The sequence below is a fragment of the Eublepharis macularius genome, chromosome 4 (genome assembly GCF_028583425.1).
Source record: "Eublepharis macularius isolate TG4126 chromosome 4, MPM_Emac_v1.0, whole genome shotgun sequence".
NCBI lineage: Eukaryota > Metazoa > Chordata > Lepidosauria > Squamata > Eublepharidae > Eublepharis > Eublepharis macularius.
In genome coordinates, this window is record NC_072793.1 from 100309672 (window position 1) to 100328534 (window position 18863).

At 41.4% G+C, this 18863-nt stretch overlaps 1 protein-coding gene across 2 annotated transcripts in view; it reads right to left on the reverse strand.

Moving 5' to 3' along the window:
• DCAF1 (DDB1 and CUL4 associated factor 1) overlaps positions 1-18863 on the reverse strand; it is a 62403-nt gene that overhangs the window by 2058 nt on the left and 41482 nt on the right. Inside the window, exon 23 of one of the 2 annotated variants that reach the window (XM_054976279.1) lies at positions 4387-4510. In XM_054976279.1, coding sequence (XP_054832254.1) covers positions 4387-4510 — 124 coding nt within the window. Of the gene's footprint in view, positions 1-4257; positions 4511-18863 lie in introns of both variants that reach the window. The other variant, XM_054976278.1, reaches the window with a different exon arrangement.

Sequence of the window (18863 nt, forward strand, 5' to 3'; positions counted from 1 at the left end):
ATAATGCCTTTTCACCAAACAGGAGATGAGCAGCGCAAATCTGAGAAGGCAAAACAGAGACTGGTGCACAAAATCCAAGGCTTGATAGCATGTCTTTCCTTGAGGGCCCTTCCTCATCCATCTTGTGGTTTAACACTAAAGCAACCTGGTGGAGGACAGCAATCACACCTTATGTCTTCATGATAACATTTATGGTAATCTATCCCTCAGAACAGTACCACCCTGAGCCCTTCGTGGAGAGGGCGGAATAGAAATCCAAAGAAAATAAAATAAATAAAAATAAATAAAATATCTGTCCCCTTGGTCAACTGATGGATACCTTGCTAAGGACAGGGACACAGCTGAAGAGACAGAAGAGACTGTAACTACTGCATTTCTTATATGTCATATCTTATATTGTTCCTGTGGCATTCTTTTATATTTTGTGATCTGCCTCAAGTCCCAGGGAGAAAGGTGGACTGTAAGTAAGGAAATAAACACCATACAAACCTACTTCTGAGATATGCATTAGTCTTCCCAGGACCAAGGAACTTCTTAACCAGAGCAATGCTCAGAAAAGAGTAAGCAAGATTGCTAGTCAATAAGTGCTAGTCATTTCTAAGACCTTTCATTTTCAGAGTGGGATCTTCAATGACATTATTAAGTAGACACTTTCATGAAGATGACAGCAAAGCACGTTCCTTCCAGAACACCAACAAAAGGATCAGGGGCCACCCTAAGCCAAGTATGAGTCACAGCTTTAGGTAGTAGTTTTTAAAGCTAGATCTGTGTATTATCCACATGATCTGCACTTGATAAGCCAGTTACAGCCCTGCAGCATTCAGCAGCTCATTTCATCCAAACAATGAATACACTGTACTCTTACTGCCTTTTGTTAGGTGACTTCCCCCCTCTTCCATTGAATCACACCCATACAGAGTTTGGAATGAAAGAAACTTGAAAGAGATTTTGGTCAACTTGTAGCAAATTGCTGGATAAAGCAATCAAAATGTAAGAGGCCAGAAACCATAGACACTGGGAAGCAAAATCATTTGGCTAGTTCACATCCACAGAAGACAGCCCAGCTGTAAACTACTCCCAAGAAAGATGTTCTGTGGCAATCTCTTCTGAGATTGCCACAGACCCGTCCATTAAGGATCACTGTAGATGGAGAAGAACTCCTTTTAGAACAAAGTAACTCAATTCTTTGGATGTGCAATGAGCACCTTGATGTCACAACTGTTTTAAAAACACGTATTTAGCTGTGTATACTACCCATGCCTACCAATGCTGGAGCTCCTCCATAGTTTCTCTCTCTCTCTCTCTCTCTCTCTCTCTCTCTCTCTCTCACACACACACACACACACACACACACACACACACACTTTCTCCCACCATGCTCCATCACTGTTCCATCCTGTCCCCCACCCCAGCAAGCATTTCTCTCCATCCTACGTTTTCTTTAATGCTTTCGAGCACTGTCTATACATTAAAAAGGTACGTAGAACAGCAATGACAGACAAAGACTTCCCTTTTTCAGGACAGGGATGGGAACACTTGTCTTTGCGAGACAACACAGCAGCTGCAGAGAGTTTAGTTTTCTATAGAAATATAAAGACAGAACAGGAAAGAGGAAACGGTGCTTTTATATTGCAGTGTTACAGACAGAAGCTGCCCTAGAGCTTGTGGGAGTCAGCAAAATGGGCAAGCAATAAAATTTATAATAATTACAAATATTGTTATAAATAATTTCAGGCACTTTTCTTCCATCATCTCTGTCCTTGGCTACTAAGCCCAAGCAACTTGCAGGTGCAATCTGGAGCCCAGCCACTAAGTTATTTTCCCAGGTAACGCACAAGAAAAAGAACAACTACTACTACAGAGTGTCTATCAGAGTACAGATTTTTTAATTATATCTTTGCAACATGTCCTGGTGGGATTGGACAAAATACCTACCACCTTTAAGGACACAGTGAGCTGACATACACATATACAAGAAAACCGCTGGAGACCTTACAGGTTTGTGCCCCCAGGTTCAGGAGCCTGATTGTAGAGAAGCAGTGCTGCACTACAACAAAACAAGAGAAGAAGAGCACAGATGAGTCTGCTAGCAGGACCGGCTGCTCCGCACAAAACCTAAAAGGACATGCCTGGAACAGAGAATGATATTTTAAAAATAGGGCCTGACAATATCCAAGCCCCATGTAGCCTGCAGAAAAATTGGGCAGATATCCTTCTTCTGCTGAAGTCCAGGCCAATCCCCACCACCCCATACACACACACACAGGCCCCAACATATTCCATTTTCCAGGATTTCTGCTAATGGAAGAGTTATTTGCTCTGATACATGAAAAGTGCTTCTGAGCATTTGCATATAGTCTCTCACCCTCAACTGCTGCCTGTTTGGAGAGACATGAAATTAAGGAGTGGAGAGAAAGATTACGGGGCATAGGTCTCCTGCAAGCTGAGCCTCACTACTTCTCTAGGTTGTCAGCACAGCCCAGCTCCCTTGGCAAGCATTCCATTAATAGGAAACATACTACATTCCCTGCAACATACAAGTTCACGCTAATTCCCCCCTTCATCACTCCTCCAGTCAGTCCTCAACTTTTTCTCCCACTTTGTTCCACTTAGAATTCATTCCTGCCCGCTGCCTTAAGTTGTGCCTTGGCTCATCAGGGTTAAGCTCTGGATTATGTGATAATATAATTAAGGAAAATATCTCTGGACACACACAGGAGGGGAGACTTTGCCTCTTCACTGATCAACCACTGCGTACCCACAACACATACCATTAAGAGGAATGGTTCAGGATTTCAGGGCATTCGCAGCATGGCTCCAATGCAAGCTGAAACCTACCACTTCTCTCTTGACATTTTTCTGTACTACTAGAACAAAGTCTATTCTTTGTTACACAAAAATCTATGTCAGGTTTTTTTTTGCTTCTTACTTCTCATACATTCCTTCTTTCACCCATCCAGCTTTCCCCATAATTTTTCTTGCACATTCTTTAACCCATCTCCCCCATCCTGCTTTCAGCATTCAACAAAAAGGAGAGTATAGAAAGGCAGCTAAGCAAGATGGACTCCAGATGCACTGAGTGAGGCAGGGGGTTCTAAGAACTGAGCAGCTGCAGCAAAGGTGGATCTGCAGGTGGAGCTTGTAGTTCAAGCACTCAATGGGACATTGCAGCTTTATCATACACTCACTATTTATCTCCTTACATTTGCACAAACATACTCTCTCCCATTCTAAAAAGAGTGGTTGGTTCCATTCATGTACCTGCATTGCAAAGCCAATGAAAGGTGGGCAAGATGGAGGTAGTGTTGGCTTAATCAACTGCCCTTCCATGCTGCTGAGAAGGAGCTACCTTTGGAGGATTATTGCAGCTTGAGCCTATGGCATGTTTATCCAGATATAAGCCCCATGGAGCCTAATGTGATCATTACCAAATAAAGAGAGATGGAAGAGCTTAACTACAGTTACTGAATCTCAGGATTTTCCTTTAATCAATTATTTCTTCTTGACACTCACAGAATATGGAGATCCATCATATTCTTGTCTGGCACTCAAGAAACAGATGTAAAGGAATTATTGGCAGCTCCACAATCTACATGGAAACCCTACCGCTGCAAGGCACTAGTGTTACATGCAACTGTAACCATGTGCACATCAAACACCCACCCAATCAGGGTTCCCAGATAGGTTTTTTAAAGATGTATTTATGCTGTGCACACTTTACCAGCTTGTTGTAGGCAATGGCCATATACACCCAGCTGTCAAGTTTACAAGCCAAATTATGGAACTGACCTAAATAAGTTGAACCAATTAACTCAGGAATGTTGGGGGGGGGGGGAGAGAACACCAGATTTCCTCCTATCTCAAGGCAGTGGTTTCAACCACTGTTAAAGGATATTACATAATTTTAGGGGACCTTTCATTTTTACAAACTTACCTAACTAAAAAAGGTGAACTGTTTAACTCTGTCACCAGAAGGGAGTGCACATGGGCAATATCTATGGAAAATAAAGACTGCTAGCTCACAACAGTCCCATATCACCACTTGAGCTATAATGGAAGATAAAAGATCTGCAACCAAATCATCAAGGAGGGGAAAGAAGTGACAGGATTTTCTAAGAGCCTCTGAAGAAGACAAAAAGATTGCTGTGCAACCAGTCCCTAATTCTGTGATGTTAGAGGTGTCTTAAGCACCCTTTGCAGTTGCACCGTGGACTGAGTCAGAAGTGGCTTCCTCAGGCTATGTACATATATACTTACTATCACCAAGGATGAGCTCAACTTCCTCATCTGCATCAGAATCTTCATCCTCTCCTTCATCCCCCTCTTCCAGCAGGTTGGCCAATTCCTCATCATCAGAAGGAGAGAAGTCATTTTCTCCATCCTCACCCGCATTCTCATTGGTTTCCTCTTCCTCCAAATCGGCCTCCAGCAGCTGGTCAGTGTCCAGTTCATCAAGGTCATCTGTGTCATCATCATCCTCATCATCATCTTCTTCCTGTTCTTCCTCCTCCTGGAGATATATCAAAATAGCCATAACAACAACAAAATTTGAAGGGATAATGTGCAGATGTATTCACACATTCCAAACGATTAGTTGGGTCTGCCAAATAGCAAGAGCTCTCACAAGCACAGGGTCTTTTCTTCTTCCACTAACACCTATTGAGGCATTCAAAAAGCTGGTGCTTGAAGTTATGAGAAAGAACCTTATAAACAAAATATGATAAGGGGTAGGGAGCAGTTCTGAAAAGGCTGAATTGGGCTACATAGTCCTTGCTTGCCTTTCCACTGGTGTTTTTACTGACTCAACAGGTGCCATTAGCATTAAAGGGAAATGGGAATGGCTTCCCGATTCTTTATCTTCAGAGCAACTACACCTGCCTACACACACACCATGCCAATTTGCCCATAGGAATCCCATGACACAAAGCATCACCTTTTTCAAAGATCTACTGGGGAAACTACACATTAAAAGGGGAGGGGGATCCTCTCTCATCACCCACAAGATAACTGGTGCTGTTCAGAAAAATTAAAATAATGTCTCATTTCTCCTTGTTCTCCACACCAAACCCTATCAATGCCTGCAAACAGCACACAAGCAAACCAGAAGCAGTAGATATTATACTCTCCAAACACATGGCCTTAGCACAAGCCAATCCTGTAAAATAAGCAGCTGCAACTCGTAATACCCTAGTAGTCCTGCAACATCTATTTATGACCTGTATTCAAATCTCATGGTCCTTCAAATAATTTACATAGTTTACAAATGACTCAGCAAAGCACTTCCTGGATAGGACAAACATTTCTAGGTATGCTCCATCAAGATTAACTGGCTACGGCTTTCATGGGCTAAGAGAGAAACAAACTTCTATTAGCCCTCCATGAAGAAGCAACCTGGCCCCCAAGCACATGAGAATCAGAATCAGTGCTGGCAAAGAGGCAGCAGGTTTCAGTTTATGAGACAAATGTATCTCCAAATACTACTGTATTCCTGAAAATATGCTTCCATCCATACAACTGAACTCATCAAAAGGTAGGAAGTGGCATATTCAAATGCAAAGTTAAAAGAACCATCTCTAATTCCAAGGAATAGTTCAGATGCAACAGCTACAGACACAATGCATTTAATGATCACACTGAAGAAAAAGACTGTTTGAGTCCTCCTTCTGAGGGAACAAAAAAAAGCCACCTGAAAAAATTCTATCACGATCTACAGGCTGTCCCAAACCATAACTCACAAGTAGAAACACGTGCTTTTGGTCAACAGGCAAGATATAAACACGTAGTATTAAATATGTTGTATTAACACAACACGTTTCCTAAATTATCAAAGCACTTCATGCACATTTTCACAATCTCTGGGAATAACAGGAATTCTTTGCTAGAGCATCCAAACTGTTAAGTATTGTCACCATCAATACATCCCACTCAACCACCCCTGCCAATCTTCATACAAACCCACATAACCTTTGGAAGCTAATCTGAAAGGGGAAAAGGAGCCAGGAATATGGCACTTATTCTTCAGACCCATTTTAAAATTCACCATTTTATCCAGCATGAGTACAAGACCAAAACTAGGAAGAGCTGAGTAAATCCTCTCCAGCTATGAGTGTCCTTGGGCAATCCTAATCCATAGTGGTGAAACACTAGAGGAAGGAACTACATACTTCACCCTGAGCTCCTTAGAGAGGGTGGAATACAAATGTGACAGGGATTCTAGTAAAGCTTCCATTGGTAATCACCTACACTACACTTACGCCACCTGATAACATCCCTGCCTAAATTTAATTTTCTCATTTGCTTTCAGATGTATATTGATGGTACATAGCTTTCTCTTTCTCCTCTTTGCCTAATTCTATAGAGACAGTGAAAGTGCTGAATCAGTGTCTGGAAGAAGTGAAGTACTGCAGAAGGGTGAACAAACAAACTTAATATAAAGGCTGTGGGGCCAGAAGTAAAGCTGACACAGAAACAGGTGTACAGCCCTTTCTGAGTGGGATTGTACTCCTCCTGGAAGTGCATCTGGAGGTTCTCCTGGACTCTTCATTGGCTTTAGATAGACAGGTAACAAATGTGCTTTAATCTAGCTTAGGTTGGTTCACCAACTGATGGAGTTTCTGGACCTGTTGGTAACACTCATATCAGACTACTGTAACACATTACAGACTACTGTAACACATTATACATGCAGGTGCTTTTGAAGATTGTTCAGAAATGTAATCTGGTAGAATTTCTTGACCTGCCTGGCCGATAACTTCCTTTTTCAAAAGGTGGAGGAGGCTACAAGGGGCTCGGCCATACTAGACTTGATATTAACCAACAGGGAAGAATTGGTAGATGAGGTGAAGGTGGTGGGGACCTTAGGGGGAAGTGACCATGTCCTCCTTGAATTCCAGTTGCTGTGGGGGGGGGGCAAGGAAGTTCGTAGCCAGACTCGTAGGTTAGATTTTCGTAGGGCCAACTTCGATGAACTCAAGAGGCTTGATGAGAGTCATTCCGTGGGGGAGTGTGCTGGAAGGGAAAGGAGCGAGTGAAAGGTGGGCTCTTCTCAAACACGAGCTTTTGCAAGCTCAAGCCCTCACTATCCCAGCAAGACGGAAACGTGGTAATGGCTCCAAGAAACCGATGTGGATGAACAGAGAGCTCCAGAATAAGCTAAGGGAGAAAAAGGAAATGTTCAGGAAATGGAGAGAAGGACAGACCTCTAAAGAGGAGTATATGAGGGTTACTGGGTACTGCAGATCAGCCATCAGAGAGGCCAAAGCTCAGTACGAGCTGGGTCTGGCCAGGAGGGCTCGCTACAGTAAGAAAAACTTCTACAGATATGTGAGAAGCAAACACCAGGTAAAAGAGGCAATTGGACCGCTGTTGGGAGTAGATGGAGAAACTCTGATGCAGGACAGAAAAAAAGCAGACAGGCTTAATGACTTTTTTGCCTGTTTTCTCCCTGAAGAACTCAGGCACCTCTAGAGATAGTAGAAAATGTGACAGGACACCTGAGGGGCTAGTTGACATTGACAGAGAGGTTGTGGAGAGGCATCTGGCTGCACTGGATGAATACAAATCCCCTAAGCCAGATGGGGTGCACCCAAGAGTGCTCAAAGAACTTTCTAGAGAACTTGCAGAACCCCTGTCCATCATCTTCAAGGCCTCCTGGAGGACTGGGGATGTGCCACAAGATTGGAAAAGAGCGAATGTTATCCCAATCTTTAAGAAAGGGAAGAAGGATGACGCGGGAAACTACAGGCCGGTCAGTCTGACTTCTGTTGCTGGGAAGATATTAGAACAGATTTTAAAGGGATCAATCTGTAAGCATCTGAAGGACTGCTCAGTGACCCGGGGAAGTCAGCATGGTTTTGTCCCTAACAGATCTTGCCAGACCAACCTGATTTCCTTCTTTGATCGAGTGACCAGCTTACTGGATCGGGGGAACTCTGTTGACGTGATTTATCTGGATTTCAGTAAAGCTTTTAATAAGGTCTCCTATGACATTCTGATGGGCAAACTGGAAGACTGTGGAGTGGACTATAGGACAGTTTGGTGGATAGGGAACTGGTTAGAGGACCACACCCAAAGAGTGGTGGTCAACGGCGTTTCATCAGATTGCAGGGAGGTGTCCAGTGGGGTGCCCCAGGGCTCGGTTTTGGGCCTGGTACTTTTCAATATTTTTATCAATGATCTGGATGAAGGAGTGGAAGGACTGCTCATTAAATTTGCTGATGATACCAAATTGGGAGGAGTAGCAAACACCCAAGAAGATAGAATTAAAATTCAACAAGACCTGAATACTCTGGAGAAGTGGGCAGCTGTGAATAGGATGCAATTCAACAAAGGTAAGTGCACAGTATTACATCTGGGCCACAAAAATAGGAAGCAGAAATACTGGATGGGGAATACATGGTCAGAGTAGTTCAAAAGTGGAATCAGCTGCCTAGGGAGGTGGTGAGCTCCCCTTCACTGACAGTTTTCAAGAAGAGGCTGGATGAATATTTGTTAGAGACGCTTTAGGTTGATCCTGCACTGGGCAGGGGGTTGGACTAGATGGTCTGTATGGCCCCTTCCAACTCTATGATTCTATGAGAATATACAGTGGCCACAATACGTGGCTGGCAGTAACCCATGGGAGAGGTCTTTCAGTTGCCATCTCTAAACTATGGAACTCCCTCCCCTCAAGAAGTGCAGTTAGTGTCTCTGTTACAAGCCCTCTGATAGCCTTGAAAACTTAATCTGTTCCAGAAGGTCTTTGGAGAAACTTGATTGTTATGCTTGAGGTTTCAAAGCATTTAATTGATTTTTTGCATGTTTCTGTAATTTTTTTTAACCTGTAGGTCATTTTGATTGTTTTATGAATGGAAAAGAGGCTTCCTCTTCTTTCTGTGTTGCATCCCCCTTGTAAACAACATGGGATATGATGTGGGAAGCTGCAGTCTGACAGTGAAATATACACACACACCCCGCTCCAAAAGGAACCCTTCCCTTTGCAGAGCAAATGATTTCTGCTTGTATTACACGTTTCTTCTGAAATGTTGATTTCTATAACAGCATTTTACATATAAAGTCATCTACAGAAGAGCTCTCTCTCTCAAAATAACTACATTTTCAAGAATATAAACTGTATTGGTATCATATCTTCTAACCCTATTTATTTAAAAAAAAATTCCTCAGTGCCATCAAAAATAATTTTGAACCCTTTTAAGACCCTCTATTCTCCACCACAGACAAGCTAAGACACCTTTGTTCCAATAAGTCTCTTCTTCTGTAAGTATCCCTTCTACCCTTCAGTAATGGTGTCTCATGGAAACACTGTATTTTTATATCCCATGATATTCCATTTCTGGCCTCAAAGCCACAGTGCTTAAGAAAAATAACGTCTGAAAGACAGAGGGTGACGCTACTGATCTGGAGTTCACTAACTGATCTGATTATTTCTTCTGGCTTGAAGTGAGAACCTAGATTTGTTAAGACAGTATAAATGTATGTACCCGTACATTCTGTGTGGTGGCCCCATCTTAAGGAATGGTCTGCCTGAAGAGGTCAGGAAAGCTCCCACTCTCCTAGCTTTCCACAAACTATGCAAAACTTGAATTATTCCGGAGGGCTTTTCTACAAAGGTAATAGGACTGTGCTGTAGGGAAATGGTTAAAAGATGCTTAGGTAAAGAGATAGGGACTGTAGACTATACTTCTGCGTACTCTCTGTTGCTGTAAGCATGCTCCAACTGGATAGTTCTGCATTGTGGAATATGTCATATCTATTTGCTTACACTTTGTTTCAGCATTGTTTTCAACTCTGTATTAGATTCTGCTTGTTTTCAAATGTCTGCAATCCCTACCCTATCATATTGGTTACTGAATGTTTATTTAATGTTCCAGCCATTGATTACATTGACCTACACTGTGTAATCTGCCTGGAGCCTCAGTGAGAAAGGTGGACTCTAAATAGCATAAATAAATAAATACATTTCACACATGCATCGTCAAGCAAACTGATTCACAAACTGCAAATGCTGGACGTTTCCACACATTTCTCTATCAGTGAGCTTTTTGACCTCCAACCAATAACCTCATCACTGATTCATTCATGTAGAGAACTGTTGCTTTCAGTAGCTGTTGATTTTTTTAAGGGTCATTTGACATATTACATAGACCCACATACCAGACAGTGAGTTTCAGCCACATAACTCCCTATGAAGGGTACCTATATATATATTTACTAACAATTCTTTATGCCATTCATGCTTTACATTTTAGTAGACTTAAAATATCAAGTGTATATTAATCACTCAACATGCAGACAATGCCCTGCATTGACTCTGTGTGTGCTTGTAAATAAATAAATACACACACACACTTTTCTGTCTACTATATCACAAACCTGATCAGCCTATGAAATCTCATACTACAAGACATTTGTTGCTCTTTAAATTGCTACAAGATTTTGTTGATTTTGCTGCAACATACTAACGTAACTACTGTTTTTAGCTGCTGAGGTTTCTAAAGAAGTTTTCCATGACCAATAGTTTGGAGGACTGTATTGAGCCAAGTGATTATCTGCAATAAGTCTAGGAACTTTTGAGGTTAAGATGATGTAGTCAAGATGATTCTACTCCAAAGCACAAGAATGGATTAGAGAAAAAGACATTTCATCAATATGCTATAGTTGTTTGGGTTCCCATTTGAAAATTGATTGCATATTATGGATATCATGACTTTAAAAATACAACTGTCTAGGCTAGTTCAATCTTGGAAGCTAAGCAGGGTCAACCCTGGTTAGTGTTTGAATAGACCACCAAGGAATTATAGGGCTGCTATGCAGAGAAAGGCAATAGCAAACACCTCTGAATGTCTCTTGCCTTGAAAACCCAATGCCTGGTGTGGATGAGAGATTGGATTTTACTAGAAAATCAAAGATTACTTGCCCTAGAAGGACATGATTTGCAATTAGGTTGGCATGCTTTTTTACGGTATGGGAAAGCTAAAGGGCATAAATATTTTAAGATTTTAGGAAATCCATTATGACTGTATGGGAAAAAATTGTATCGGAAATTTACACTAAGGTTCCGCAATGGGTATCTCCTCTAGAAGCGTTCTCACAACCAAAGATGTTTTCCCTGGATAGGAGTATTAGATACAGAGATCTTCTAGATGACAAAGGAGGATTAAAATCAAAAGAGGAACTCCAAAGACAAGGTATTAACTTAGATTGGTGGGCAAGGGCTCAGATTGAATCCAGATATAACAAAGATAAAAAGCTGGGAAGCTTTCACTTAGAACAAAATGCCTTGAAAATTTGTTGTGTAATTCTGATGAGGAAAAGATGTATGTATTTTTAATGCAAATGGAGAAGAAGAATGAGGGAGTGGAAGAATATAAAATGAAATGGTCACAAAACCTAGGATATAATTTAGATCTGACGCAATGGAATAAGATATGGAAGGTTAATATTAAAGAAACTAAATCAGTTGCATTTAAAGAAAACCTATATAAGTTTATAGATGGTACCTGACACCAGATAGACTAGCTAAAATGTATAAAAATATGTCAAATAAGTGTTGGAAATGTGTGAAACACAAAGGAACATTTTATCATATGTGGTGGACATGTAAAGAAGTCCACAAATTCTAGATAATGGTGCATAATCTGTTACAACAAATTTTACAATGTATAATTCCTTTTAAACCTGAGATATTTTTGCTAAATTGCGTACCAGAAGAAATTGGAAAAGACCAGAAATATTTTATTATTCATGGAGTAACAGCAGCAAGAACTCTATTAGCATCCTTCTGGAAAAGAGCAATAATATCCCGAGAAGAAGAATTGATAGCAAAGATAATGGAAAATGCAGAGATGGACAAATTAACTTCACTAATGAAAGGACAAGAAGAAGAAGATTTTGCGGCCCCATGGATACCATTCTATGATTGGATAAAAAACAAATATAGTGGCTTGAATGTAGTAACTATATGAAGACACTACTGTAATGTATTATTAATAATCACAGTTAAATGTTTGTTGAAATGTTATGATGAAAAGATATAGATAAGTAGAATTCTAACTCAAGCAAAGACTATATGATATATACTGGATATTCCCTTCCTATTTTCCCCCTTGTCCCCCTACTCCTATATGAGAAAACCAATAAAAATCTATCTAAAAAAAAGAAAAAAGAATACCCAGTGAGGTTGCCCATAAGTCAACAGCAACTTGACAGCACAAAAAAAACACCAAAACACTCTATGGAAGAACTCATTCCCGGCCAGAGTAAGAATTCTGACTTACCAGAAGGAATTAATTTGATCTCACTTAACAGCATATAATAGGTTTGTACTCCAAACACAGATTGTTACAGGCTTGTTTACTTCCCTTTTTGGAATCAAGTTCTAAGGATTATAGTATGGGCCCATTGTTGATAAATCATGCATAGAGAGAGAGACAAAATGCACACTGGCCATCAAATCATAGAACAATTGCAGAACTGATGGGGGAGCAGGGCTCTGCAACCACTTTCCCATAAGTCCCAGTCTCCCTTCATTTTTCTTTTCCCTTTACATACACACATACATAGCAATACACAAATTGTGCTATTTATAAACTAAATAGATTAACCCTATTTGCTCTGAAAATTCCCCCCATCTTCTTTTGACATGCTTAACTTAACCATAACCTGTCTCCATGTAATCGCCACTTGCCAAATCCTTACTGAATGGCATGGACTGCTTTTCCATTACTAAGCAATTGACATTCTCTTTACTTTCCTTTTTATATATTTCTTGTCCAAACTTTGCCCTCAGTTTGTTCTTTCTCCCAAACCAAATTAGTGCTCGTTGTGGGTTTTCCGGGCTGTATTGCCGTGGTCTTGGCATTGTAGTTTCTGACGTTTTGCCAGCAGCTGTGGCTGGCATCTTCAGAGGTGTAGCACCAAAAGACAGAGATCTCTCAGTGTCACAGTGTGGAAAAGGTGTTGGCAGGTCATTTGTATCTACTCAGGAGGGGTGGGGTTGAGCTGAGTCATCCTGTAAGAGTTTCCCAGGGTGTGGAATGCTAATGGCGGGAGGCTTCACTGTATCCTGAGGAGGTTCTTTTGCATATGGATTGGGGCTTGATGTGCTAATCTTCTCTGCAGGGCTATTGTCGGGTATACAAAAAGAAGATTAAGGAACTCCTGGACCCCTCCACCTACAAAAAACTAAAACGAGATCCCACCTGCAAAATCACCAGGCTAACAAATGCGCTGATCAAGAATTCCTCACTACATCCCGACACGCACAGAAAACTATGCAAGACAGAAGCACAGCCACCTAGACTATATGGACTCCCTAAAATACATAAGGATTCAGTCCCACTCCAACCCATTGTGAGTGCCACTGGTTCACCGACATATGAATTAGCTAGACATCTGGCCGATCTCCTGCAGGACCACATCGGGAAAACCTCGTCTTACATCAAAGATTCAGCAGATTTCATCAACAAAATCAGTTCTCTGAAACTCAATCCACAAGACATGCTTGTCAGTTTTGATGTTGTATCCCTGTTTACCAAGGTTCCAGTAAAAGACACTATTGCACTTACTAATCAGATTTTCCCAGTGGATGTAACAGCCTTATTCCACCATTGCCTGACAACCAGTTACTTCCAATGGGATAACGAATTCTATGAACAGATGGATGGGGTGGCCATGGGGAGCCCTCTCAGCCCAGTTATAGCAAACTTCTACATGGAACATTTTGAAAAAACAGCTCTAGAATCAGCACCCCACAAACCTAGTGTATGGTTCCGGTTTGTGGATGATACATTTATCATTTGGAGCCATGGGGAGGAAGAATTGATGGGGGTTTTGAATCATCTCAACAACATCCACCTGAACATACAATTCACAAAGGAGAAAGAAATCGAGGGAAAACTCCCATTTCTGGATACCTTGGTCATCCGCAAAGCAAACTTTCAGTTAGGTCACAAGGTCTACAGGAAACCAACTCACACTGATCGGTACTTACACAAAAACTCCAATCACCACCCCCGACAGAAAAGAGGCATAATGAAAACATTAGTGGATCGTGCAAGACGGATATGTGAGCCGCACTTTCTCAATGAGGAAATTAATCATCTAAACAACGCAATTAAGGCAAATGGCTACTCCAGAAATGAAATCTGAAGAGCAATCAAACCCAGGATGAATCAAACAACCAAGGAAAAACAGTCTCCTACAGGAAAAGTGTTTTTGCCATATATCAAAGGAATTACTGATCAGATGGGAAAGCTTATGAAAAAGCATAACCTTCAAGCAGTATTCAGACCCACCCGAAAAATACAACAGATGCTACGATCAGCAAAAGACAGTAGAGACCTCCTCACCTCTGCAGGAGTATACCGTATACCCTGCAGCTGTGGACAAGTTTACATCAGGAGCACAAAGCGTAGCATCCAGACAAGAATAAAAGAACATGAAAGACACTGCAGACTTGGACAACCTGAAAAATCAGCAGTGGCTGAACATAGCCTAACTCAAACAGGGCACAGTATCTTATTCCAGGACACCAAAATACTGGACAACACTTCCAACTACTTTGTCAGACTGCACAGAGAAGCCATTGAAATTCACAAGCATAAGCAAAACTTCAACAGGAAAGAAGAAACCTTAAGAATGAACAGAGCATGGTTTCCAGTTCTGAAAAATACCAGGCTAACAAAACACTCTATACCCGACAATAGCCCTGCAGAGAAGATTAGCACATCAAGCACCAATCCATATGCAAAAGAACCTCCTCAGGATACAGTGAAGCCTCCTGCCATTAGCATTCCACACCCTGGGAAACTCTTACAGGATGACTCAGCTCAACCCCACCCCTCCTGAGTAGATAAAAATGACCTGCCAACATCTTTTCCACACTGTGACACTGAGAAATCTCTGTCTTTTGGTGCTACACCTCTGAAGATGCCAGCCACAGCTGCTGGCGAAACGTCAGAAACTACAATGCCAAAACCACGGCAATACAGCCCGGAAAACCCACAACAACCATCGTTCTCCGGCCGTGAAAGCCTTCGACAATACATCAAATTAGTGCTCATTCAGCTCCTTCATCCTTAGAAGCATGAGGCAGGATAGCATCCAGCACCTGCATGAGCAAGTAGAAGGCCCTTATGAACACTTGGGGTGAGGTGCAATTTCTCCCCTCCATCAGCTCCCGGCACCATTTCCACCAGTCCTTACAAGAAGTTTTGATGATGGCACAGTGGGCCACAGTAGAGAGGCAGGAAGCCCTGTTCTAAGAATGCAACTCCAGCTGCAGTTGTTTAGATGCCATCCATAGACTTCAGCACATGTCCTCTATAATGCACCAAGTTATACCTGATTTTACCTCCAAGCATATGCAAACTTCTCAAGAGTTGTCCATCTTACAATACCAAGCTTTTACAAGGCATATTAGCTCACAAAAGGCAAGATTCTTACCATGGGCTTCTATGTAGACCCAGAAGACATGGACAGACGAAATACACGTAACACAGCACACAATTTGTCATACATGTCAAATTAGAGTGAAAAAATAAAACATAGTTATTGCCATTCTACGGTTTTAGGCAGCTAAAACAAGCACCGACCATATTTACAATACACTTAACAGTACTTCAAATACACTAAATTTGATATGTAACAATGTATTGCAATAACTAAGTGTTTTAATGCTGTGCCTTTATTATAAGTCTATGAAAAGTACTGATAAGATGTCAGTACTAGGAAATTGCTATATTAATAAGAGACCAAACCATTTCAGCTTATGTTAAATGTATTAGGCATGCTTTTTACCAGAGCTACAGAGGAAATCCATGCTCTTTCAACTGTGCACTCCAGCTATACAAGCTATACTAACTGAGCTGTAAATCTTAAAAGAGGAATAAACTGTCCTTAACGCTTAGTTGTGAACTGCTTTGCATGATCATTTCCACCAGTTACAAAAAATAAGCACTCCAATGGGAAAGGCTAGAACTCAGCCAAACATGGTTTTTTCCCCCGATAATGCCTTTTTCTCTGGTAAAAATGGCTGGATGAGTATAGTAAAATTTTTTGCATTTGTTACATGCTATGCAGGTTTAATGATAGGCGGCCCAAGACCTTTATAGAGGTAGAAAGGATGAGGGGTAAATTTTTAATATATATGAAGAATGAATGAATTTTCAGACGCTTATTAGAGTTTGCATACAGATTTCTGTTCAAAGCAACCACTCAGAAAATAGGTCATCTCTTTGGAGGAAAGACCATGGATAGGTGACAATTATGTTCAGAATACAAGGACCCTAATGAAAGGTCACTATAGTACAACTAATCCAGTGTTTCAGCTGTCCCACTGGTAACCAATGTGGATGAAACAATACTGTCTTGAACAACTACTGCACTTTTATAATGATGATGACAGAACAGCTTATCATCCGTGACTCAGCTTTTCATTTAAGCCTGTCCTAAAAGGGAACTTAGATCCACCTTACTGACTCAGATATTTGTGTTCGCAAGTAATTTGACTCTCTACCCACCTTATTAATGTTAGCTACCTTTCCGTTCTACCTGACGAATAGGCCTAAATAATAATTACTCAATACAAGTTGGGCCAATCAACATTCTTTATATGATAGCTTGCTGCTACATAAGGGAAGATGGCTGAGAAAGACAGGCTCATTTTTTTACCCTTACTGTTGGTACTGTTCCTGAAAGGCATGAAATATGGCCATGTCATAAAGTAGACTTGGCAAGAGCAGGGTAAGCCCACCAAATGTACACATTATCGAAAGCTCTTCCACTTCCATATGTGAAGCAGGGTTTACTGGCAAGAGTAGCTTGGAACATGGAAATACTGCTAAGTTAGTCAGCAAAGCAATTAACCATGAAGAGCCTAGCTTCAAGACCAGTTTAGTACTAGGGCTTAGCTCTGGAACATGTGAACTACAGTAAGTGTGCTGTCTCAGCTATTCCCACACACATTTGGACTGAAGAAGAAGGCCTTCCACAAGGGGCCGAGTATCAGCTTCTCCAATGTTATGTAATTATTTTTTAGAGCAGTGGTTCTGCCCAAGACTCGCTTCCTTATACCACTGCCCACAAAACAAAGAACTCCTATTTCTAAATCAACTGCCCATAGGTGGCAGAAATGTGGGATAGGTTGACACACATGGTTACTGTTATCAGCAGGGGTCCCTCTGGACTATGGAAGACCTGAGACAGATGAAAGGAGAATAATAACATTCAATTTATATACTGCCCCTTCAGGACAACTTAACACCCACTCAGAGAGGTTTACAAAATGTGTTATTATTATTTTCCTCACAACAATCACTCTGACATCCTCACCCTTTGGGATGTCAACAGCCATTCCTCCAGCTTCTGGCACTCCTAACATTGACACAGCCATGTTCCTGGTGTTAAGAGGGCTTGAGTCAGGCATCTGACAGTCTCAACCTGTTTCCCTGGCCCCTTTATGTTGAATACTGTGGATCGTCTACTGTGATTTGGAAATCTATGAAGAATTTTTCAAGAAGAAATGCTATTTGGTTTTTTCAATCAAGGAACTTAAAGGACAGAAACAGCCAGTCATTCACCTAAAATCTAATGTGAGGAGAAGACTCAGGATGCTTCTAGGCAGAAGACTTGCCATGTGAAAGAAGCATTGATCCTCGTAGCTCATCTCTACTATTGCAAATGACAAGCAAAGGGTAAACAGAAGTGGTTCACAAAGCACAGTCCCAAACTATTACAAGAAAAAAACTCATGCTCCATATTTGCTATTTTGTGTTGTCTCTTTCTGCTTACTGCCAAATAAAACTCTACAGCATGAGTGAAACAAGCCATAGGGAAGATTAGGCCTAGACAATTACTAAAGAAACAATATCTTCACAAAGGCTGTGGGAGACAGCAGTACATTAGCAGAGTTGGAACAGCTTGCAAAAGATTTCCCCACTGGTTCGCCAACTTTTAGCCTTATCCTTCAGCAATCTAGATCCCTTGTCATGCTGTTGCAAAAATCAGAGGTAGTTACACTACTGGGCAGATGAGAAAACAGGGTTATGCTTAGCTGTAACTCTTGTTCATTGAGTGGTCTTTTGTGCAGGCACATATGAGATCTGTGCATGTGCAGGCGTGCAGCAGACATTCTAAAACTCCTAGAGGCACGAGACACTCACCTAGACTTTTCATGCACTTTTCTCCCAGGTGTGGCTATAATAGGCAGGGTGAGTGGCTCCCTCCCTCAGTTCTCTAAGCCACTGATGCTGAAGCAAAATAAGAATGAGAGGTCACAGCTAGGAAAGGGGGAGGGATGGGTGCCTGCACAGAAGACCACTTGATCAACAACAATTACAGGTAAGAGCAACCCTGTTTTCATTGTGGTGTCTTCTGTGCAGTCCCACATGGGAGATTAGTGAGCTGACTTTCCCAGGAGGGCATAAAGCTCTTAAAAGAAAAATACTCTTCAGGACTGCTTTGCCTACAGCTGAGTCCATCTGGAGTTTACATCAATGACATGATGTTTGATGAATGAAGACAGCATTGACCAAGTGGTTGCCACGCAGAAGTTGACTGGTGGGATGCCCAGTTTGAAGGCTGATAAAGAGGACTATGCCCTCGAGGAATGTACCCTTAAGTGTAGTGGACATGGTTGGTTACACTTGTTGTAACAAATCTTAATGAGCCACACTATCCATTTGCGAATAGTATGTGCACGGACTTTGCCCATGCTTTTTCTTAGAGGGAGTCTGTAACAATGGAATTAACCAAGGTGTGTGTATGTGAAAAGGAAACCTAACCCTTCCTGTTCAATTTTATATGTATTATACAGCTTTTTTGATGTCGCTGGAGAAGCTGGTTTTGCCCACACGTCTTTGGTC